The following is a 25,296-nucleotide window of genomic DNA, read 5'->3' on the forward strand; positions in this document are numbered from 1 at the left end:
TCCCATGCGGTGGTCACATTGTGCTGCAAATTCTTACACCAGATAACCAGAGGGTTCCTGGGACTAGGACCCCTCAATTGCTGTTCTTACCATCTGTTCTTATTCTTTTGCTGTATACATTATATTTATTGCCAAGGTGCATTGATAATGCATAAAATACAATATAAAGAATTCTGTATACATGATAGGATAGGGATTGTAACGCTCCCAGAGCCGCTGAAACAGATATTGTACATGACCTGCTTACCTGCAATTACTCAGCAGCAATGTTTCCCAGGAAACCATTCCACAATGAAGACTAAAGGCTGTGACTTTAAAATCTAGATGTCTTCTAGTGTATTTGTGATTTGCAAAAGAAGAAATGTAACACATCTGTCATGGTGCGCACTGACACCTATTCTTCAAGCCAGGTATCAGTCATGTCATTGAACGACCGTGTGAAAGGTTGGGTGATTGATTAAACACATTGAGCTTCATCTGCGTTTCTGATTCAGCACCCAGATGTAAAATATAGAGAATTTACACTTTTAATTACTATTGACCTGTTTTATGTGTATTGATTGAGAGTAATCTTTTGCATATTTGGTTTTATTTGAACTTTTCTGCAAGCAAGCAGTTTGCAAATATAGGAAAGTACTGTCAAGTACAGTGGTGGGGAACATTTGGCACTCCAGCTGTTGCTGAACTACACGTCCCAGCATGCCCTGCTACAGTTTTGCTATTTGGGCAAGCTACAACTGTAGAAGGGCATGCTGGGATGTGTAGTTCAACAACAGCTGGAGTGCCAAAGGTTCCCCATCACTGGTCTAGTACAAGCTTACATCATCATGAAGTAGGACACTTTCTCCTTAGATCAGTGGTTTTCAACCTCGGTCCTCAAGTACCCCCAACAGGTCATGTTTTCCAGGTCTCCTCACAGGAATGCAAGTGAAAAAATTAGCTCCACCTGTGGGTCTTTTATAATGTGTCAGTGAGTAATGAATACACCTGTTCAACTGCTAGGTGACCTGGAAAACATGAACTGTTGGCGGTACTTGAGGACCGAGGTTGGGAACCACTACCAGTAGCGGATCTTGATACGGGCACACAGGACTTTTGAGGGCACCGAACCATGGCAAGATCCACTACTGTTTGACAGTGCCCCCAGCTGTGTCCCCCGCTGTGAAGGGAACTAGACGCTACCCGTCTAGTTTCCTTCCTTCGTGGAGAGGACCTTTGCTGTGCGGTGCGCGATGATGTCATCACGCACCGCACATCATTGTGGGACTGGCACAGACACTAGGGGTCATAATTGACCTCTAGTGTCTATCTATGTCTCTCCCATAGATCCGAGGAGCGGCGCCAGCGGAGGTCTGCAGCGGAGGTCAGCAGCGGTCGGGAATCAGGAGCGGGGATAGTAAGTATTTCTTTTTCTTTATTTTTTATGTAAGCGGCGCTGCTCTACAGGGGCACAACTCTACAGGGGGCACAAATGGGGAACAACTCTACAGGGGGCACAAATGGGGAACAACTCTACAGGGGGCATAACTGACAACGCCCCTGTATGAATCCACGCCCCTATTTTCGCCCGGGGCTAGAACCGGCCCTGACCACTACCTTAGAGAGTTAGAGGGTAATTCAGACCTTGTAGCTGTGCAGCAATTTTTGCTGTCCTGCGATCATATAGTCACCGCCTACAGGGGGAGTGTATTTTCACTGTGCAACGGTGTGAACGCATGTGTTGCAGAGCTGCACAAACTGATTTTGTGCAGTCTCTGCGCAGCCCAGGACTTACTCAGCCGCTGCGATCACATCAGCCTATCCGGGACCGGACTTGACGTCACACATCCTTCCATACAACGCTTGGACACGCCTGCATTTTTACAGACACTCCTTGAAAACGGTTAGTTGCTACCAACAAACTGTTATGAGCCACGGCTGTGGCTCATTCCTGTTTTGCATGTCGGTTAGGTATTTTATGTTATACTTCTGTTTATGTTCCCCGTGGGTGTCATGGGGTGCTTGGAGCTCTCCCTTAAGGAGAGGATACTGTTATGAACCACAGGTAGTGGTTCATTCCTATTTTATGTTTATAGTTCTCTTGCAGGCCAGGATTTCCCTTTGCTCTGGTTTAGAAGATTATTGTTTGCTGTCAGTGGTGAGTCTGTGTAATTGCAGTCTGTTCCCATGTGTTCAGCCTCATCTGGCTGCTAATTGCATCTTGTCAGTTTGGAGTCATGCAACAGGGCAGCTGCATGACATAATTAATTAGGCCTCTCTGTTATATGCTGGCTGAGTGCAATTCACAGACGCTGGTGATATTTCTAGGTTTCCAGTCTTCCAGAGTGTTTGAGTTCAGAGCTTGTTCCTGCCAGTTCCTGAGCTCCTGTCTAGCAGTGTCTGTCTAGCTGCTTCCTGTGTCGATTCCTGTGTCAGTCCCTGTGTCGATTCCTGTGTCTGATCCCGTGTCCTGCCGTGAAGCGTTCCTGTCCAGAAGTCCTGTGGCTTTGCCTATGCCTGGTCGAGTTTCTGGCTTCTTGATGTCCACCGGTCTGTCGTTTGGGATTCTGCCTGTCCTCCAGTTCTGAGAGTCTGTGTCGGCAGCATTGGGGGTTCCTGTCCGTTTGCCAGTATTTGTACCGGTTCCGTGAGTAGCGGCTTTGCCGCGTCCGTCAGCCTAGGCCGCTGTATTCCTTGGTTGTATCTGTCACTGGTGTTTTGCAGAGGGTTCTGCTTATGCTGTCACCGCCGGTACACAAAAGTATTGTGTCGGTGTGTGGTCAGCATTTCCTTTGTTGTTCTTTTCCTTTGGCGGCAAGCCGCACATACATTTAGTTTTAGCGTAGTTAGTAGCCCCTGGCTTTGGTTGTTTCAGTTAGAGGGCCCCTTGTTATTACCCTGTCTCAGTTCACGCTTTGTCTCTCTTTAAGACCTGAGGGGGCATCAGAGTTGGGCAGACCTAATCCGCCCTTCAAACGCGGCTGCCATGGGCCCAAGAAACCATAGTCCTGCAAGCGTGAATTGACAACACGAGTAAAACAACGGAGGTAGGGTGCCAGGGGCTATTCCCGTTCCATTTCACGAAATCCAGTATTACGTCCTGGTGCTCTGAACTCACTTCATAACATCTCCATTGTTCTGAGCACCAGGAACCTAACACAAACGCCCTCTTCCTGTCAATCTCCTTGTGATCTCCGTTGTGTTTGGAATTTTCGCACCATCGCATCGCTGGCCGGCTATCCCCGTTGCTGCGGTCCGTCGCTGTGCATGCGCAGTTCAGATCTGAACGCAGGCTGTGAAAAAACGCAGCCTAGGAATCAGGTCTGAATTGGTCCTTTAGTTAGATAGATAAGTAGAGAGACAAATGGACAGACTGATCAAAAGAGTCTGGATCTACGCCCAGTGACATTTCTCAAGCACAAAGCCTAACTGGACATGTCTACCAGAGATCACACATATATGTGCTTCCCATAAGGGTACTTTGGATATAACAAGGGTATTGTTATTGGATATGTAGTTATCTGACTGGTTCTCCAGCTGAGCTTTCCATTCCAAGTCTTGCAACATCAATTTGCTAAAGCGTCAAGACCTACTGTATGTCTAGTCATGGAACTGGAGCCATCTAAAACACAGAAGACTGGAGCATGGTCTGACCAGGTGACTGAGCCAATAACAGACTCTTGAACCAAGTGGAGGTGCCTGGGCCTGACCTTATAAGTTATATATCACTACACAAGGTGGAATTACAGAAAAATGGTGTAAAGGCACTCCCTCGACATTGCTTGTATAGAGTGGGATAGAAGTAATTCCTATACTAAATTTTGTCAGCATGAACAGAAGTTTTGGTACCACTTTTTAGGCAAGTTGAGACCTTTGGCATCATAGGACTGAATCTTCAATTTAACTCTATTGTGGCCCATAGTAGACCAGTGGGGAAAGGGCATTGCAGGAGTTGGTTGAGTAGGGCCAGTAACTTAGTGATACCTGACAGTTAGCCTGGCAGTATAATCATGAGAGGGGGAGGGAGGGAAGGAATGAAGAAAACAAAAAGGAGCAGATAACAAGGAGAAGTAGTGTAGAACAGAGAATTTTTTTTTTATTTTTTTTTATTTTCTGGGGGTTGTACATTTTGGTAGCATACTTGGATTCATACTATTTTTTGAGAAAAACAAAATAATGAAAAAAATACATAGTCTTTCCTATTTTTACAGTTAGTCTAACCAGAACAATACTATACTGCAACTGGCAAAATTTGTTGTCACTGAAGTTTCCGGAGGAGGTAGATGTACTGTACTCCTTTTCCCAATTTTGATATTGACATTTTTGCAGTAGCAATATAAGTGCCAGCAATCCATTATTTAACAGACATACTGTATAAAGGCATGGAGACTGGCGAGTGTCTTGTGGGATGAGGAAAAGAGTTACAAAGAGAAGAGATGTATCGGGGAGGTGATCAAGGAAGATGATAGACAAATGTAATATGCAGAGGTGGTTGTAATAGGGGGAAATTGGGGAGGCGATGTTAGGAGTTGCGAGATCCCTATAAGCTTTGTAGGTGAAGACACGGATTTCAGACTCGACCCTGTGAATAATAGGAAGCCGGTATATACACTGACAGAGAAGGGCAGCACTTGATGTGTCAGTGGAAAGGAGCTTGAGCTGAGCTGATGCAATTGTAATTAATGTTCTGTTCAGTAAGTGCCACCAGTATGTTCTTTAGTGATTCATGTTACTTGTAGATACGTATAATAGGCTGTGTTGATGGTAATTTGTATTTGAAAGTCTAATAAAAATGTACCCTTTGAAATGTCAGGATGCATATGCATGCTCCTGGGAAGACTAGAAACAGCATCTGCCTGCATTATGTTAGATCTGTACGGCTGAATGTGTAGGGACTGGGATGCCCACTTTTAGCATCTGTTCATGCTGTACACCCTACAACCATCAACAATTGATATCCTATAGCAGGTGCAATTTCTTCGTCTGAGTATGGCCTCCTATCAGGGGTGCCACAACCTTTTTGGTTGGGGAAGGCCAACAAATAATTTAATTTTGGTGCGTCTATTTCACTGAATGTTACCCCTCAGAGGCAGCTGGACTTACCCACCACACTGATCGATCGATCGATCGCTCGATCGATCGATCGATCGATCTATCTATCTATCTATCTATCTATCTATCTATTTATCTATCTATACACACAAACAATATACGCACACATTTATGTAAAAACAGCATAGAAGACACGATGGGGAATGTAGATAATAATGTATTAAAAGAAAAATATGACATTAAGTGGCCCACTTACTGTTTATTGAGGTTTACACTCGATAAATAGAACTTATTATTATTGCTACTTGGGCAATAAGAACTTAATTTCTGCCAAAATATCTTAAAAATCACATCCAGGTGGTAATTAGGGGTGGTCTTCAGTATGCCGAATGTCGGGATCCCGGCGCACAGTATAACGGCGCCGGGATCCTGACACCCAGCATACCGACAGCTATTCTCCCTCGTGGGGGTCCACGACCCCCCTGGAGGGAGAATAAATAGCGTGGCACGAGTAGTGCACCACCATGCCCGCAGCGAGCCTGCAATGGGCTCCTTTATGCTCGCCACACTGTCGGTATGCCGGCGGTCGGGCTCCCGGCGCCGGTATGCTGGTCGCCGGGAGCCCGGCCTCCGGCATACCATACTACACCCGTAATTAGACAGCGCATGCACCAGTGGCTGTATCCAGGGAGGGATCCAGACAATCCCTCTCCCAGTAAATTGTGTTATGTAGCCCACAGACTACAATGGCTAACTTCATCGCTATTGCGATAGGAAACAGGGAAGATGCAGCACATATCTTTGATACAGTATCTGCTGCAGAACCCATGTACTGTAATACTTTAAGGGATACATACTGTACATTTTAAGGGTATGACTTCCCACAAAATGTGTATAATAAATATACCACCAAAACATAACTCTAACGTGTGAGTGACTAGGCACGCCTAGCGCCAAAAGCGTCCCCGTTCAGTTGAATGGAGAGCGTCTCCATCCGCACGCCCGGACAGAGACGCTCTGAATGGGAGCGTCTCTGTGCACCCCCGGCGTGACTAGGCGGATGGACCACCTAGTTATACCGGGAGTGCTTGTTTGCGATGGAACCACCTCAGATGAGGGCGGCTTCATCTGTATGTAGAAGACGAAGAGACAGGACCCACTCATAGCTAACACCCTGGCTGAGGCTGTGCATGGAAAGTAATGAGGCTTTACAGGGAACTTTTGAAGCGGAACATGGTTGGAAGTGGGGTGAGGTCAAGGGGTGATGGGAGGTAAAGAGAAGGACAAAGAGTAGGTGAGGGGAAGAGGTGATGAACATATGAAGTGGGAGGTGAGAAGGGTGCAGGGTCCAGCCCACAGTAACTAGTCACACACTGTAGGGCCTGAAACTGGGTGTAGGGGGGGTAGAGCCCTGGAGGCAGGTGGAGAAGGGCTGTGGGTAGGCAGGTGATGGAGCAGACAGGAAGGGTACTATCGCCATCCTGACACTGCCTGTATTGGCTGTAGATGGTGGCCGCATTGTGCCCTGCAACCCAGTACTTTTGACTGGCGCCTCTCTGTTTCAGCACCTATGCCTCCTGTGTATGCAGTTCTGTGCCTTTGTATGGAACCGCTGGACACGCCTGTGACATGCCTCCGATACTCCCATAAGACGCAACATCTCTGTGCGTCTTTATGTGATCAGTATGGTATCCCACCTTACGGGATGCCGAAGGTCAGTATACCGACATCGGAATCCCGAACGCTGGAATACCGGCAGAGGGGCAAACACAACGAAAAGCCCCTTGCGGGCTCGCTGTGCTTGCCACGCTGCGGGCTCGATGGCGAGCTATGCTCGCCACAGGTTCTATTCTTCCTTTATGGGTTTCATGGACACCCATAGAGGGGTAATCACCTACCTCGCCGGTATACCGGTGGCGGTATGGTGCCCCAGTCGGGATCCTGGTGTCGGTATTGTGACAGCCGGGATCTCGACGAGCGATATGCTGACCGCATACCATCTTTATAGCCACGCCCATTACCTCCCACACACTGTCCTGGAACGCCCCCATATTTCTACTACCATGCGTCTAAATCTGAACTGCAGCTTTTGTACGTACAAAGTGCAGGCAAAAAACATTGCCCCACTGTGTCTGACATCGCCGGGCAAATCAGGCCTTATATCTCAGATATATTATAGAGTACTGTTTACCATTTTATATTGTTTCACTTTAAATAAGATACATCATGTCCCTAATTTTATTGTATTTGTCTTAATTCCACCATAGTAGCTCTACTGTACGTATTCTCCAATTCTGTCTATGTAACAGAGACTGATGACTCAAACTCAGGGAGATTAGCATATATCTGCAACCAAGCTGTTTCGTATCTTTGCTTCGCTAAAAACTATTTACTGTACCTAGAGTCTCACGCTTTGTAACTAAATTTGCATGAAAACAAAGAATAAAGTAGATTTAGCCACAAAGACGAGAAGTTAGCAATACGGAGATTATTGTCTGCAGGATATAAACCTCTCACAAACAAATCGCAAGCAGAAAAATCAGATTTGCTGATAAACTCCACAGTGCTAAATTGCTGCGAATGCCTCCCGAGAGGTAAGGCGCCATACGGAGATCTGAAGCCGTAATTAACTTATCTCACTGCTGTACACTCCAAATGTGTCACTTAGAAACGTAGCTCAGTTTGTTACTCTAATATCTTTATGTGCTCAGTGTTTTCCTGAGGATTTAATATAGCATTCATCACATCTGCGGAGTAGGACCAAGATAAGAAGGACACATTACTAATTCACGTACACACGCAAAGGACCATTTAAGATTAATATTAATTGAACAATTCATAAATACTTTAAGTGATATACATATTCAAAGTAACTTTCTCAGCTTAGTTTAGAGATGATAAATTAATTAAATGGACATTGGGGGTTATTCAGAGTTGGTCGCTGATTTTGCTATTTTAGCAAAATCTGGGATCACCAAAATCTCACGCTGGGGGCCGCCCAGCACAGGGCGGAACCACCCCGCACTGCAATTGCAAATCAATTGTGATCGCATTGCCAAAACCTCAAAAAGAGTTTGGCCCCTGCCTACGCAGCATGGCTGTGTAGGCAAGGGCACCGCCGCCATGTTTCCGATCACAGGAAACACAGGCGACATCATTGGCCAGCCCAAAAAATGGCCATGACATGCCTGCGTTTCCTGCTGTCCTCCCCCCAATGCTTCCTCGTCGCCTCCAGATGCCTGCCACCTGTAAATCCTTCCAGGGTGCAATCGAATAATGATTGGCCATACAGGCGCACTGTGGCCGCAGCGTTTGTACAATGTCCTGAAAATTGCCCATTTGCGAGATCAACTCTGTATAGCCCCCATAGTGTCTGATTCGGAGATGTACGATGTGCCGATGTTTTTGCAACTGAGCGATTATCAGCAATCTGCGCATGCGTTTAAGTCGCACTGCGTACATGTCAAGGCTAATTCATTTCCAGGCGGCAGCTACATTAGCATATTTTCACATAGTAGCTGCAATCATCCCTGAATCAGGGCCGTTATTATCACAATTGTGCATGATGTATTGAAAGAACAAAAAAAATGCAATTACTACCTACTTTGATTTATGGTTTGCAAAGCTAATTCCCAGTCATGCTGTAAATCACAGCTCAAAGGGGTGATAATTCTTTATAAGGACCTGTATCCGCTCCCTTTGTAAACAGGACACTATTTGGCAGAATTATTAGCCACAAATTGTGTCTCCCAGGTAAAGTGCCTGGGGCTATTCAATTACTGATCTGCAATCACTCCAAAAGCAGCCCCACAACAGCAGTTAATATTTATTTCTCTTTGCACCTCTCTAGGGTGATTACAGGTCAGTAATTGAATAGCTCCTCCATATTTTTGACAGTGTGACTCAATGGAGATTTAATTTAAACAGCTCAGAGAAAGGGAGACCAGGTAAGATATCACAGAAACTTTAGCTCTGTAGTACAATGCTGGGTCTCCATTGGGGGTATATTCGTGGTGCATTTGAAAAAGCAGGCCTCTTCTTTTCTTCTTTGATGTTTGATGCCTAAGCCATATGGCTGACACCAACTAAAGCTATCACAAAACAGTTAGAAAGTGAGCACCACTGTCAGACATTCCTTGGAGCTGTGGAAGATCTAGACTTGTTTGGTGGTGAGAAGTTGCCAGGTCCCTCCTATCCCTGCCAGTCACATGGCCCTACTCACCCATCCTACCTTGGCCATTTGCCTGTCAATCAGAATCCATATATTTTTGGTAGCAAAGGTTCTGCTTTACTAGAAGTTTCTATTTTGGGGTCCAGGCAGAAGCACAAAGGTCCACCATTGCATTGGAGGAATTTATCAAAGGACAAGATTTATTGTGTCAAGAGACACTTTAACGGAAAGCTAGAGAAGTCTGCAAGTTGGGTGATGATCTTCTTTACCAGTTTCCCATTACAATACAATACTTTATATTGTCGAATTTCCAACATCCCATTTATGGTAAGCTGTCACCCTCTCCCTGTGTAGCACTTCCACACAACTTACCTCCTGGCTTCAGGTAACAGAACATTTTCACAAAATCAGAAATACAGTACTCTACTTACATTATTATTATTATGGGTTATTTATGGGATGTAGTCATGTGACCGGTGGTCACAATACCGATTTCGACATCCTGCCGGCTCTCAATCCCGACAGTCGGCATGCCAACTAACAGGGACTATTCCCACTCCTGGGTGTCCACGACACCCATAGAGTGGGAATAGAACCTGTAGCGAGCACAGCTCACCTCCGAGCCCGCAAGGAGCTACGCAGCACTGCCCCCCAAGCCCCCCGACCCCCGCCGGCATTCTGTGGATGCTGACTGCTGGCATCCCGGCCACCGGTAACCTATACCCAACCCATTATAAGCACAGTATAAGGCCACCAATTATGCTGCACTGTACAGAGAATATTTCACATCAGCCCTGGCCAGTGGTGCTTGCATTTTATATTCTTTACCACATAAGCATATACACATTTATCCAACAGCCAATTCACCTACCGGTATGTTTCTAGAGTGTTGGAAAAACAAGCCATAGTGCCCGGAGGATGCCCACACTAACACAGAAATAACATGCAAACTACACACACATATGGGGCAGTACCCACCCCATAAAGTATTGTCCAGTGTGCCCAACCATTGTGGTTAATGATGTTCCCATTTTAGTTGTTGTATTAAATACAGAATATTCCAACATAAATGCACCCAAAATAAAATTGTGTTGCAATGATGTGAGGCTTCTGAATTAGTGGCCACCAATTTCCATCTCCGCTGTCCCTCCTTGCCCCCCATTCCATGTGAATGCATCTCCCTATGCACTGGTCTCAAAGGTTCCTGTTATAAGATTATTTTCCATTATTTTCCAGCACCATGTGGAAGTCGCTCTACTGGCTCAGAGGGTACCGTCTTGTCGCCTAACTATCCCAAAAACTACAGTGTGGGGCATAACTGTGTTTTTTCAGTTGCTGTACCCAAGGAGTTTGGTGAGTAAATGACATCCTAAAAGTTTCCTCATAAGATCATTAGCTTCGAAAAAAAAGCTTATCCCGGTTTATGCCTTTAAAGTGAACCGCCAAATACATTTTCAGTATATAATGTGAGTTTTCTCTCAGAACACTACAATCATTGTGTTTGAAACACTGCATTGTGGCTATATTACAGTATGTACTTGGTTGTGCAGTTCGATACTTAATATACCATGTTAACACTTAAGAGATTTTAGGGCAGAAATTGTACCATTCGGCGCTACTCTGGGAAATCAGGGATATCTCCAGTGACCCCTACTATTTTGTTTTATTTCGTCACCGCCATATCCAGCTATGACAGCTATCTAATGAAGCTATGAAACCTTTAATGGCTTGTCTAAAAAACATAGGGGTCCATTTATCAATGAGTGGTAAACTTGTTGTGAATGATTAAACTAGTTGCGTATGAGAAATGGTGCCTAAGCCAATCAGCTGCCAACTGTTATTTTTCAAACACATGACAGTTAGGAGCTGAATACATGACACTTAGGAGCTGATTGGCTGGAGCACCATTTATCATATGCATCCAGTTTTATAATTCACAATGGGGCAGATGTATTAACCTGAAGAAGGCATAAGGAAGTGATAAACCAGTGATAAGTGCAAGGTGATAAACGCACCAACCAGTCAGCTCCAAACTGTTAATTTGCATATTGGAGCTGATTGGCTGGTCTCCAGGTTAATACATCCGCCCCAACGAGTTTTATCACTCATCGATACAGCTCAAGATGCTTCTTTAATTATATATAAATATATATCACCACCAAATGAAACGGAGGGCACTTAATTACTTTCTATTAGACCAGCATTTTGTACAGAAAGTCAATTTATCTCCAAAAATGTTTTAATAAAAAATGTGCTTAATTCAACACAAATAGACCAGCAAACCCTTTTTTACATACATATAATTTTGAACATAATTTTGTCAGAACAGAAGATAATAAAAGTGGGGTATTGCTCTTCACAACCCCCACTTTTACTATTCATTCCGATTCATTTGGTGGTGATATGCGGCTTGAATCCTTACTAACAGGAGGATTGTTTTGGAGGTGCTGCTGTTCAAATAGCGGAAGATAAGGGCAAATTTGTGAATATATATATATATATATATATATATAAATGAACAGACATCCCTGTAAGATGACTACATATTTCGTGTGATCTATATTTCTTCTCTCTGTAATTCAATGTGGCCAATTCATCATAATATGCGGTGTGGTCATGCTGTTTTAGTTTTCAACTGGCCAAGCATGGCCAGGCACTATATATTAGTTACCGCTTGGGTCTATTCATCATTTTACCTTAGGTAGGTCACACATGCGCACTGTAAGTGCGGAAACATGTGAATGAGATACAAATGGATTGCTCTTCGAAAACTGAGAGCCTGATTCTCAATTAGGAATAGAAGAAAGAACAAGTAATTGTGCACCTGGAGAAACCATGCTACAATGCAACAGGGGCAAATACTGTACATCAATTTGTTTGCATGTGGGATGAATACTGGCTGCTTTTGCATGTAGCCCACAAATACTGGACAACTTTATGTTTTCACTGCCATTAAGATAACAATTTGGACATGTCCCTCTCAACTTGAAATCTCTCTGCACATTAATCTGCTCTACCTGTAGTGCAGCAGGTGCAAAGTTACTTCTCTTTCTTGCTTTATTCTCAATGCAGAATCAGGACCTGAATAGCTTTCCTATAGGATATCTGCAATAGTTCCCCCATTTTTATTTATAAATGCAGCCCCCATAGGCTTTTCTGTGAAGATGGAATTATCCAAGCTCCAGTAATTTTTGGCATTCTGGAGTTTGAAACTTATAGGCAACTCTTATCTACAGATGGCATTATCTATGGGCTGCTATTCCTGGAGAGGGAACTTACGGATCCCTCTTTCAGCCCGGGTGATGCTTGCGCCAGGCAATGTCCACACATGTGCATTGCCTGCAGGGGGCGCGATCCAGGAAGCAGTATGATAGCAATAAACAATGGTTAATCCAGTGGTTCCCAAACTTTTTTTAATCATGGCACCTTAGAGTATCAGAATTTTTTCACGGCACACCTTGGCCAAAAGTTTCAACGAGAATTTTAGAAAACAATAAGTAAATTATGTTTATTTGTCATCCTTAGTTTCTTTAGTTTGTTGCGAGACAATATTTGCTTCTGTTTGTCCTCATATTTTATAGTTAGCAGCCACAAGCACTGGTTTTGTCTATTACTTTGACCAAAAATAGTTTGAATTGGTCCTGGACCACTAATCCAAGGCACCCCTGCTAGTGTCCTGAGGCACCCCAGGGTGCCTAGGCACACAGTTTGGGAACCACTGGGTTAAGCAATAAAAACAATAAAGGTAAAAAAATTCTGAATTAGGAATAATTTATATTTTTATGGTTGTGTTAGCAATACTAAATTGCTAAATAGATTAAAAAAAAAAGCTAATGAAATGAATACCCCTCAGAGAAGACCATAGGCATGAAAGTCAATAAAGAACTTATCACAATAGAAACAATAGCCTTGAGGGGGAATACGGTCATTAGGTCGACACCACTTAGGTCGACAGTCATTAGGTCGACCACTATGGGTCTATGCATTAGGTCGACAGGTCAAAAGGTTGACATGAGTATTTCACAATTGTTTTCACTTTTTAGACTTTTTCATACTTTACGATCCACATGGACTACATTTGGGAATGGTAACCTGTGCCGAGCGCAGCAGTAGTGGAGCGAGGCACCTTGCCCAAAGCATGGCAAGCGAAACGAGCCATGCGAGGGGACACGGTGCACTAATTGAGGTACCCAGTCACTTTACGAAGAAAACAACACCAAGGGGTATATTCAAATGAAGTCGAAAGCTGCCATCTGTCATAAAGACGGCAGTTTTCAACTTTTTTAGGTTGGTATGGGGTTCCGACCTATTCAATATAACCCAAAATTATTCAACAAGTTGAGGAATTCGACTTGTCAAAAAGCACGTGGATCGGCGATTTTGGCCACCTTTTCGATTTTAAAAACAGTTGGATTGAGATGAAGGAGCCGAGAGGAGGAGAGGGGGGAGACCAGCGGGGAGACGGGGGAGAGTCGCGGGGAGACGGGTGAGAGCAGCGCTACAGCAGCGGTTATAGCAGCGTAGCTGGAGGATGTGTCACAGCAGCCGCTCACGGCAGCGTCCACCCAGCTCCAAAGAGTGAGACCTGCTGGAGCTGGGTGGACGCTGTCGTAAGCGGCGGCTGTGACACATCCTTCGGCTATGCTGCTATAGCCGCTGCTGCAGCGCTGCTCTCCCCCGTCTGCCCGCGGCTCTCCTCCATCTCAGTTCCCGCATCTCAATTCAATTTTTTTTAAAGTAAGTTGAATTGAGATGACATTGAATAGCCATTCTCGAATCCATTCTGATAAATGAATGTTGGAATGGATCTGACTTCAGTTGAATATACCCCCCAAAAAAGTAAAAAAAACTCACGTCGATATTTTGACCTGTCAACTTAGTACATGTCGACCTAATGACCATGTCGACCTAGTGACCCTGTCGACCTAATGCATGTTGACCAATAATCTTCGACCTGATGACTGTCGACCTAAGTTGTGTCGACCCAACGACCCATACCCTTATAAGGTGTGTACACACGATGAATCCTTGCTATTCCCAATTTTGACTATGCGATTTCCCTTGAACTCCCCCAGAGCCCAGATAGTACAGATTTTGACTATCTGTACTTTCGATTTTGTCTATGTACGATTTTGACTATACTTAGTACTAGATAGTACACTAGATAGTCAAGATTGACTTGCCTGCACAGTCTATCTAGCCTTACGATACCGACCCCACAGGAGTGCGCATCGGGATCGAATCTGTATCGCAAGCTGCCTAACACCTTGAGATGTGCACTAACTATATAGTCAAAATCTTACAGATTTATCTCACCGTGTGTACACAGTGTGTTGTAGATTGTCCGGATTAATAACCAGCAATGTTGGAGATCAAACCAGCTTAACATTACCAGATAATGACCATCCAGATGCAAGAGGGCCTTGCAATCCAGTTAGTGGAGCTAGAAGATGCAAATACAATAATCTGGTCAGGATATGTGGAGAAGGGTCAAAGGGGGTCATTCCGAGTTGTTCGCTCGCAAGCTGCTTTTAGCAGCTTTGCACACGCTAAGCCGCCGCCTACTGGGAGTGAATCTTAGCTTATCAAAATTGCGAACGAAAGATTAGCAGAATTGCGAATAGACACTTCTTAGCAGTTTCTGAGTAGCTCCAGACTTACTCGGCATCTGCGATCAGTTCAGTGCTTGTCGTTCCTGGTTTGACGTCACAAACACACCCAGCGTTCGCCCAGACACTCCTCCGTTTCTCCAGCCACTCCCGCGTTTTTCCCAGAAAGGGTAGCGTTTTTTCGCACACACCCATAAAACGGCCAGTTTCCGCCCAGAAACACCCACTTCCTGTCAATCACATTACGATCACCAGAACGAAGAAAAAACCTCGTAATGCCGTGAGTAAAATACCTAACTTCATAGCAAATTTACTTGGCGCAGTCGCATTGCGGACATTGCGCATGCGCATTAGCGACTATTCGCTCCGTTGCGAGAAAAAAATAACGAGCGAACAACTCGGAATGACCCCCAAAATGTGTCCAGAGTGTCCAAGTAGAGTGGTTTTCTTAACATGTTTCATTGTGGTTAGATCCCAAAACTTGTCAACCACTAAAAGCATTATCAAAGATAATATATAGCAACAAATGTGTACCCAAATGCCCAATAGGATCTTTATTGGTAAGGGTAGGAAGTGGAGTTGGGAGATGACCACTAACTTTCTATGGAGGTAATTCAGACCTGACTGCACGCTAGCTTTTTTCACTGCGCTGCTATCTGGTCAGAACTGCGCATGCATATTCACTGCAATGCGCAGGCGTATCACTCCGGTACAAAGCGTATCGTTGCTGTGCAATGGGTTTTACAAAGAATCCATTCGTACAGCCGATCGCAAAAAGATTGACAGAAAGAAGGCGTTTGTGGGTGTCAACTGACCATTTTCTGGGAGTGTTTGGAAAAATGCAGACGTGTCCAAGCATTTGCAGGGCGGGTGTCTGACGTCAATTCCGGTCCTGGACAGGCTGAAGTGATCACAGCGACTGAGTAAGTCCTGGGCAACTCAGAAACTGCAAAAGATCTTTTTGTACTGCTTGGCTGCACACAGGGCCGTCTTTTCGTATGGGCTCAATGGGCACTTGCCCAAGGGCCCCAGGAATTTAAGGGCTCTAGGCTGATAGCTGAGGTTCCCCTCTTTCCAGGGGTACGAGATTTGTGAAAATCGGCCCTGGGGAACCGGAGATATCCGAGTTGAAAGCAGTGGTCCCCATCCAAGCCTGTTAATTGCTCTTCCCAGCCAGATATCTTGGGTTCTATCTGATTTAGAGTTTTTATGAGGGTATATTCCAAAAGCTGCGACTCTCCCCTTTTGGTGGACACTGGCAGCTTGTCCCTACTATGCCCAGAACCAGGGATATCAGCCTTCCAGCAGCTGGTCCCTGCTCCAGCTCCACACGCCTGGTATGCAGTTTTAGATTTTCGTTGGTGGATTGCTCTGGCTCCTGAACTCTGATCCCCAAGTCCCCAGAAGCTTCTGAAAGTTGTGACTCTAGTTTTTTATCCCATTCAAAGCTAAAAAATATATTTTCAGGAACTTGAGATATCTGCAGTCAAGCAAGCTGTCCTCCCACCAGAAAATTATGAATATTAAGCCCACTCCATTATACATCCCTCCCCAGTGTAATAAACACCCCCTACCACCCTGGAAATCATGTACCAGGGCCCTTTTAGTTAGTCCAATGCCACCTTCTACAGTTTAGCCCCATCTGTGCAGTAAAGGAGTAATTAGCAGAAATTACTGCTCCAGATCCTACATGCTGAGCGGAAGATAGAACACCCCCTACCGCCCGCGGGAAATCAAAGCTGCCACTGATAGCACCCCCCAACCCTACCACTGGAGGATGGGTAGGGGGCCCAGTGTATTGCTGTGCCCAGGGGCCTACACTGCTGTTAAGACAGCCCTGGCTGCACATGCGTTCGCACACTTGCACAGCTAAAATACTCTCCCCTATAGGCGGCGACTATCTGATCGCAGCGCTGCAAAAAACTGCTAGCTAGCGATCAGGTCTGAATTACCGCCTGTGTTTGAAGTCATCTATCAACTGAACTTTCAGGCCTCGCTAAATCTAAGAGTGCTCCACATGCTCCACCCAGGAAACCAACATTTAGGACTCGGAATATTGATCCTGTCAGTTGACTCACCAATCCAGCAGCAGATTGGTCCTGTGTGTGCTCACTTGACTTTTCAGGGCTGTTTTATAACACTGTGACTATTAAGATTTGTTGTTCGAAAATCATTTGGAATAATGAAATAATGATATTTAGGAAAAAATAAGCAGCACAACACACTTCCAGTGAGTTAAAGAAACTCTTAATCGTCTGTTTTGATTTTCATTTGTTTCAGTTTTATTTCATTTTTTTTTTCATTTATAACCTAATATTCTGCAATTGTACCAACATTTCTTTTGTACAACCCACATACAGTATCTGGTTCTGAATGTGCCCCTGGAGTGCAGGGGAGGCATAACCACACAAATTTCTAGCCATGCCCACTGGTATCTGCACAGCAAAGTGGGTATTGTTATGCCCCCCACTGACTACGGTACATTTGTATCTAATAATCATGTTAGTTAATTGATCTATTTGCAGTCAAATATATGTAACAATTTAAGGTCCACCGAATAAGACCAGGGGAAGGAAATCCTTGAATTAAAGAAATGTCAAGCTGCTCAATCAATGACCCACTGTGCTCTACAGTTATAATACTCAGCCAGTGTTTTAGCCTGGCCCTAGGTGGCTACACAGTTTTACGTAAGGTTAGATCCAACTATTTAGGGGTGTGCCGGATATAGCCACTCCCCTAGATAATTACTGGGGCATAATTATCTAGGGGAGTGGCTATATCCGGCACACCCTTAAATAGTTGGATCTAACATCCATGCCTCCTATCTCGTGCAACTCACCTCTTCCAGGAAGCCGGCTGATGAGGTGGCAGTATGGGGTTAGGGCACCCACAGTCATCACTGCCCCCAGTACACAGTTTCGGGTTGGCGCTGCACACTCTGCACAATCCTGTGTGCACGCCTGTGGAAGACTCTCACAAATAAAATAAAAATGTATCGTGATTTTTTTCTCTCACTTTATACATTTTGTACCTCTCGATGTTTGCAAAATGATTTGTCATGAAGGAAAAAGATACAGGCAAGTGCACATGGCGGGTGATTATGTGGGTGATTGCCAGCCCTTGTGAACTAATTGTGATTGGCTGCTTGCAAATGCCCGCTGACACTGATTGATGATTTCATTGTTGATCAGACATATATTAATTGTTTCTTCTTAATTAAATGAGGTTTTACATTTTATTTGTGACTAATATTAACTGTGTATGTTGCATTAAAAAAAAAAAAAGGTGCCCAGGGATCATAAACGTATGTTACACATTCCTGGTATAAACCCAACGTATGTGCTACTTTGTTGCTGACTGGCATGTATTTTAAATAGGGATGCTCGTCAGTGGGGTAACTATCAATGGTGCTATTAATGGCTAACATCGATGGTATAAATTCATCTGCAAGTGAACATTGATGTTTTCACCCACCATTGATCCTCAATGCTTTTCTATTCAAGGGACTGCGGGCCAATCACAGCTTGGGGGCAGGGCTTGGCAGTTGTCGGGGGGCAGAGTTCTGTTCCAGGAAACAAAATCTTCTCCATCGATGTCAAAAGTATTTATCATTGGGCATAGACCATAAATGATTTTGAATCATTGATGGTCGATGGCCATCCCTAATCCTAATATATTTGTTGCTTTGCATGCTCTCCATTGCAGCTTTTTAATGAAGCAATTTGCACACAGATCTGGGGCTCAACTACAGCCAGCACTCTACATTACACCCACGATGTGAGAAGCACTGACATTAGTTGAAACACAGGTCTAAATGCAGTGGCGTCACAAGCCGGGTGCGGGGGTAGCGGCCCAGGTGTGATGCCTAGCAGGGGTGACCCCAATCTGTGGGCTCCTCTGCAATGACAGAATCCAGGTGCTGCAGTTTGAAATTCTGCTACAGCACCCGGTTCCTGTCATAGAAGAGGAGCCGCCAGCACTGCAGACAGTCTCCTGGGGCAGCCCAGTAAAGCCCTGCATCTCCGGAGATGCTGGGCACGCCCCCAGAGTGATGACCCAGGAGGTCATGCCCCTTTCTTTGTGGTCACACCCCCTTTTGCTACGAGGCATAGCAAGGGTGCGCACCGGGTGTCACTACATCCGGTGACGCTTCTGCTAAATGTAATAGGTTCCAATTGCAAGTACAGATGTAGCCTTGTCATCTATCCCTTTAATAGGATTAACTGAGACTGGCCAGTTGGACTTAATCCCCTGCTGTATTGTTCTCTGTATTGTATTGCAGCTGAGAACAATAGATGAAGGCTTATGCTAATAAACCTTGGTGCACCTAGGCGCTGCAGAGAAGGCTAGATGAGCGAGGCTCCACCTGTACTGGCAAGATTCCAGGGATACTGCCTTTAGATTTAAAGGGCGGTATTCAATTATTTTCACCCCTTTCCACACCCGTTCTGTTTCTGCTGATGGGTGTGGTATAATCGTTTCAGCTCGCTACCCCCAACCCTTTATGCAGCTAAACCTGATTACTATGGGCGCGATATGCACGATAACGGGGATCACTTTATAAAGGAGATTGGGCGTGATATATAATTTGAATACCACCCAATGGGGGAGATTCAAATGTTTGAAACCGACTTTTCAGACATTTGAATCTCCCCCAATGTGTCAAATCATTTGAAGGCGAAACCAGGCTGTTGCCTTAAAACTACTTTAATTGCGATCTAAATCTATCAGTTATATTTCCGGAATTGTGCTAAGACCAGCAAACCAGAGACTGCTACATTTTTTTAATAAACTTTGTAAAATATGTGTATTATTCCTACCTTCAACAGAATTAGAGGAATTGTACTTTGCTGTTATCCAACATTGACAAATAGGGACATGTACCGGAACAACATTGCTCATGGGCAAATTAATTGCCAAGTTTACTTTTTATCCATGATGGCTTCTGCTTGGCATTCTCAGCGTACAGCATCAATCATGTGCAATGCGCTGTTTATTTCAGTCAGCTACAGCTGAGACCTGTGACCATCCCTGAATGGTTTATACAATTTCATTCCTGTGATGCCTTCCAACTTGTAATATTAATACTTACTAGTTATTATTTGATATGGTTTCTTTTAAATACCAATTGCTTTATAATGGAACTCATGAAAGGTATGCTTGTGTAAATTGACTTTTTCCTAGCTCTAACTACTGTACTTGTGACCATATGTATTCCTTCTTTCACGGTAACCACAGCACATACAATGTATCCTGGCAGGGCTGCCATCAGAAACACCGGGGCCTGAAACTGACAGAATAGCAGCCCCCCCATGAAAAATAAAAAAAAGATTCTGCTGCAACGATCCATCCCATGTGATGTCACATATTGTAATGTCACATATAGGGCTGATCCACAGGGAAGTCTTATTTAAGTCCTCCTTGGGCATCGGCCTGCTTTTGTTGCGCAGCCTGGTGCAGCTCTTCAGTGCCAGGAGCCAGGAATGGGCTCCCCTCTCTGTCCGGGCCCAGGACTCTAGTCCCTGCAGTCCCTTCCTGGTGGTGGCCCTGAATCCTGGTGAGCTTAATGCTTGAATAATATCCATTTTATCTGTAAGCAGCCAGTTGTTTTGTTTTCTGGCCTCTTAATGGGTAACTGGTATTTCTCACTAATATATATATATATATATATATATATTGATATATTGATATATATAAATATATATTGATATATTTCAATGTTTTGTGTGGCTATGGACACAGTATGGGCTGTGGCATCCGTGTGTGCATCTTTTGCCAGTATTGCTTCTGCAACTTTATGAAAATACCGCTAAAAGTCCCTCCTTGGACTACAGCCATGTGGAATCATAAGTAACTTCAGATATGGTGGTCATTCCGAGTTGATCGCTCGCTAGCAGTTTTTAGCAACCGTGCAATCGCTATGCTGCCGCCCACTGGGAGTGTATTTTAGCTTAGAAGAAGAACGAACGAAAGGATCGCAGAGCGGCGGCGAAGTTTTTTTGTGCAGTTTCAGAGTAGCTCTAAACCTACTCAGCGCTTGCGATCACTTCAGACTATTCAGTTCCTGTTTTGACGTCACAAACACGCCCTGCGTTTTTCCTGGCACGCCTGCGTTTTTCTGAACACTCCCTGAAAACGGTCAGTTGCACCCAGAAACGCCCATTTCATGTCAATCATTCTGCGGTCAGCAGTGCGACTGAAAAGCTTTGCTAGACCCTGTGGGAAACTACATAGTTCATTGTAATATTACGTTGCGCGAGCTTATTGCGCCGCATGCTCAGAAGTGCCATTTTTTTTGCCTCATCGCTGCACAGCGAGCGAATGCAGCTAGCAATCAACTCGGAATGACCACCATGGTTCTGAATCACTAATATGAACAGCTTATTATGTTAGTTTAAACCATATAATGTTGGCCATATGATGTGACAGTGTACAGTAATCTGGTTATGAAAAGGACAAGCAGGGCCATAGAAAGTCACACCGGGCCCCAGTACTGGCATGGGGGGCATGGCCTAAAAGGGGGCATTCCCACACTCCCTAAAAAGAAACTACATTAAAAAAACAATTGCTGCGCTACCCATGGGGGGCACCAGGGGGAGGCAGAGTGGGCGCAGGGGAGGGCAACCGCTTCCTACCTTGCTTGCTTCAGGAAGAGATTCCCTCCTCTTCAGCTGACACCATCTTCCTAATGATATTTGGGAAGATTGCGCATATCCACTAGAGAGCAAAGACTTTTCTTTACTCTCAATGTGCGGCACCATCTTCCCAAGATGTCACTGGTCGAGGCACTCACTTCCTGGATGAAGGTAAATATACTTGGGGAGGGGAGCATACTGGTGGCAGCAGACCCGGGCCCCTCCAGAAAGCCTGGGTATTTAGTACACAGTCCTGCCCCTCTCTGCACCAGGGAGGAGAGGCCCAAGACTAGAAGTAGTACTATTTGGTTACATGTTGCTCGAGAGTGTATATAACTTATAAGAAAAGGTAGAACGAGGTGTATGTGTCAACTTTGTGTGTTCCCTCATCCCCACCCCACGCCGCCAAAAAACACCACAAAAATGAACTTCTCCTTTACAAGTGCACATGTGCTAAAGAGACACAGAATGGACGTGTGTATATTATTTCAGAAACTCATTTTACAATAAAGTAATTAGAGAATATGATAATATGATACAGTGAATAAAACATAGAAAGCCGGAGGCGTATTCTACAGCTGCCGTCCATACATTTCCATATCACTGGGTACGATGCTTTGTTTATGGCAAATTCTACAAGTTTTGAGGGATTTTCGCCCGTGACATGATAAAAGGCTGAACGGAGACATTGTGTCACGCACTAAATACTTCCAAAGTGCCCGATTTTACAATGTCAACATTAAGTCTTAAAATATGCAGCAACGTTTTTACATTTTTTGCTAGTGCTGAAACACAGAGACATTTATCATACAGATGTTACTATAACAAATGTCAAAATGTGTCATCCGCCGGGACCCATTAGGAAGTTGGCGGAGTGTGCGTAAGCTAACTGTGCCAAATTGCTGTATTCTTGTTTTCATAGATACATTAAATCCTTCAACATGTGTATTCTAGAATAGGTGGCTGTTCTGTATATAGAAGATCTCGTTATCAGATGTGTGTCAGCATTATTTGTCCAACTGAATTTGTTCTATCAACAGGTAGAAGTAAAAGTAATGTAATGAAGCCCAGGTTGCTGACGGGATTCATTTGTTTCCATTCTATGGGCCTAATTCAGGTTGGATCGCAGAACACGATCCAACCGCAAGAATTACAAAAAAGATGCAGGCGTGACGTCACACGCAACCGCCGCGATCAGAAAGATGGCGGAGGGCCTCCTGCAGGCGCAGCTAAGCTGTGCCCTCAGGAGGCAACCTTAATTTCTACTATCAAGCAGAAATTGTGAAGCGATCACAACTTCTGCTTGATCGAGGGAGGGGGGGGGGGGGGCGATGGTAAGCATGCATTCAGAAGGATTGCAAATTCTGCAAATTAGCATAATTTGCAATCCTTACTGAATTAGGCCCTATGATTTGACTTTTTGATAAACGTTTATTGTTACTGTATTATTATAAGTAACGCACAATTCCCTTATATGGTCAATTTGCACAGTCAATATTTTGCTTGAAATTATGTTTCATTAAAAAGTTAAAGATTACCCAAAATATAGATATTTTCCTAAACTTATGCTTGAGTAAAGGGCACAGGCCCAACTAAGCTTACTCAGAATTGACGATGGAACTCCTCTGTCAGTGCCAGAAAATCTGTGTCGGGCTTCCGGCACTGACCTTGCTCCACCCCCCACCCAAATGGCTGACATGCTGCGGCTACGTGGGCACTGCAATTGAGCACAGAGAACAGAGATTGGCACATGCGCAGCACAGATCCTGCTCATGCGCCAGAGTTTTCGTAAACCATTGGGTTTACGTACAGCTCTCAATCAGGCCCTACATTTGAAGAACATCCAAAACTGGATTTCTTTACAAATACAGAAACTATACCGTATATGTGATCAGATCCAATAATTTCCCTGCATTTCTCCTGCTTCTGTCCTACACTGTGCTAGGTGCCAAATGACCAAGTGAATCATAGTGGAACCTGGGGATGCAGACTAGAGGTCAACATACATTAGGTTGACCCCATATGGTCGACACGGACAAAAGGTTGACATGGACAAAAGGTCGATATATGAAAGGTCAACACTGTAAAGTTCGACATGTTCAAAGGGTCAACAGGTTCCTGTGGTCAACACGACAATGGTTGACACACCTATGGTCGACACATGTTTTTTTTTTGGGGTGTTATGTTTTTAGACTTTTTCCTTCCGTGACTATCCATGTCACAAATCATAACCTTTAGTAGCCTTGTGGCCAGTGAAGCGGAGCGAGACACCATGCCTGAATCGTGGCGAGTGAACTGAACCCGTGAGGGAATGCATCTCAATAGATGGTGGTCCCAGATTAAAAAACTGTCCACACTAACCCCAGAAATGCAAAAAAAAGGTGTGTTGACCATTTTTGTCTTGACCATTGCCTTGTTGACCTTTTGACCCTGTCGAAATTTTGTACCTGTCGACCTTCTTCAGTATCGACCTTTCACACATCAACCTTTTGTTCATGTTAACCTTATGTCCATGTTGACATTTTTCCAGCCGACCATATGGGGTCGCCCTAATGACTGTAGACCTCCTGAATGTAGATCTCTGGGTTTCCGGTCTTTAGGTCGACATCGCTTGGGTCGACACTCATTAGGTGGACCACTATTGGTCAACATGCATTAGGTCAACGTGGTCATTAGGTCGTCATGGTCACTAGCTTGACGTGGCAAAGGTCAACACATAAAAAGGTCAACATGAGTTTTTCAAACTTTTTAATTTTTTAAACTTTTTCATAATTTACGATACACGTGGACTATGACTGGGAATAGCAACCTGTGCTGAAAGCAGCGGTAGTGGAGCGAGGCACCTTGCCCGAAGCCACATGAGGGACACAGGGGCTAATTCAGACCTGATCGCTGCTGTGCGTTTTTGCACAGCGGGTGATCAGGTCTGAACTTTGCATGTGCGTCCGGAAAGTGTGGGGGGCGGGCCGCGGTGGCTGCGTGACATGACACGCAGCTGCTGAGACCCAGGATGCAACAAGTAGCTCCCTGCTAGCGCGCAGGAGCTGTGCAGGAGCTGCACAGGTAGGGAGCTGCTTGTCAAGTACAAAAGCATCGCCGATGTGCGGTGCTTTTGTACTTTTTTTTGGGGGGAGGTGTAGGGCCTGTCATGTGGGGCGGACTAGTCCCGTGCAGGGTTTCCCCCTGCATGTCAAAGTGAATGATCGGAGATGTGCTAAATTTAGCAGATCTACAATCAACCCCCACAGTGCACTAATTAGGGTTCCCGGTCACTTTATGAAGAAAACAACATCAGTTGTTTTTTTTAATGTCGACCTTATTTCATGTTGACCTATTCCATGTCGACCTAATGACCTATTTCAGGTGTCGACCAATAGTGGTCGACCTAATGACTGTCGACCTAGTTACTGTCGACCCAACGATCCACACCCCATCTCCTATAGGACACCTTGGAACATGGCAGTGGCACTATAGCCTGTGAGCACTAGTAATGTCCTATATCAGAGGTTCCCAAACTGTGTGCCTTGGCTCCCTGGGGTACCTCGGGACACTTTCTGGGGTGTCTCGGGTTGGTGGTCCAGGACCAATTCAAATTATTAATGGTCAATATAATAGGCAAAACCAGTGCTGGTGGCTGCCAGTCATAAAATATGTGGCCAAACAGAAGCAAATCTTGTCCCTCACCCCACAACTGACCCTAAGGATGACATATAAACGCGATCTACTTAATGTAATATTTCTTTCTAAATTTCTCAATAAGAAATTTTTGGCCTGGGGGTGCCGTGAAAAAAATTCTGATATTCTAGGGCGCCGTGATTCAAAAAAGTTTGGAAACCACTGTCCTATATTC

The 25,296-nt window shown here is 44.7% G+C and overlaps 1 protein-coding gene across 1 annotated transcript in view; it reads left to right on the forward strand.

Annotated features, from left to right (window-relative positions):
* CSMD3 (CUB and Sushi multiple domains 3) overlaps positions 1–25,296 on the forward strand; it is a 1,529,921-nt gene that overhangs the window by 952,433 nt on the left and 552,192 nt on the right. Inside the window, exon 32 of the mRNA XM_063924487.1 lies at positions 10,439–10,555. Within this exon, the coding sequence (XP_063780557.1) occupies positions 10,439–10,555 (117 nt within the window). The remainder of the gene's footprint in view (positions 1–10,438; positions 10,556–25,296) is intronic.

Source organism: Pseudophryne corroboree, chromosome 5 (assembly GCF_028390025.1).
Source record: "Pseudophryne corroboree isolate aPseCor3 chromosome 5, aPseCor3.hap2, whole genome shotgun sequence".
Lineage (NCBI taxonomy): Eukaryota > Metazoa > Chordata > Amphibia > Anura > Myobatrachidae > Pseudophryne > Pseudophryne corroboree.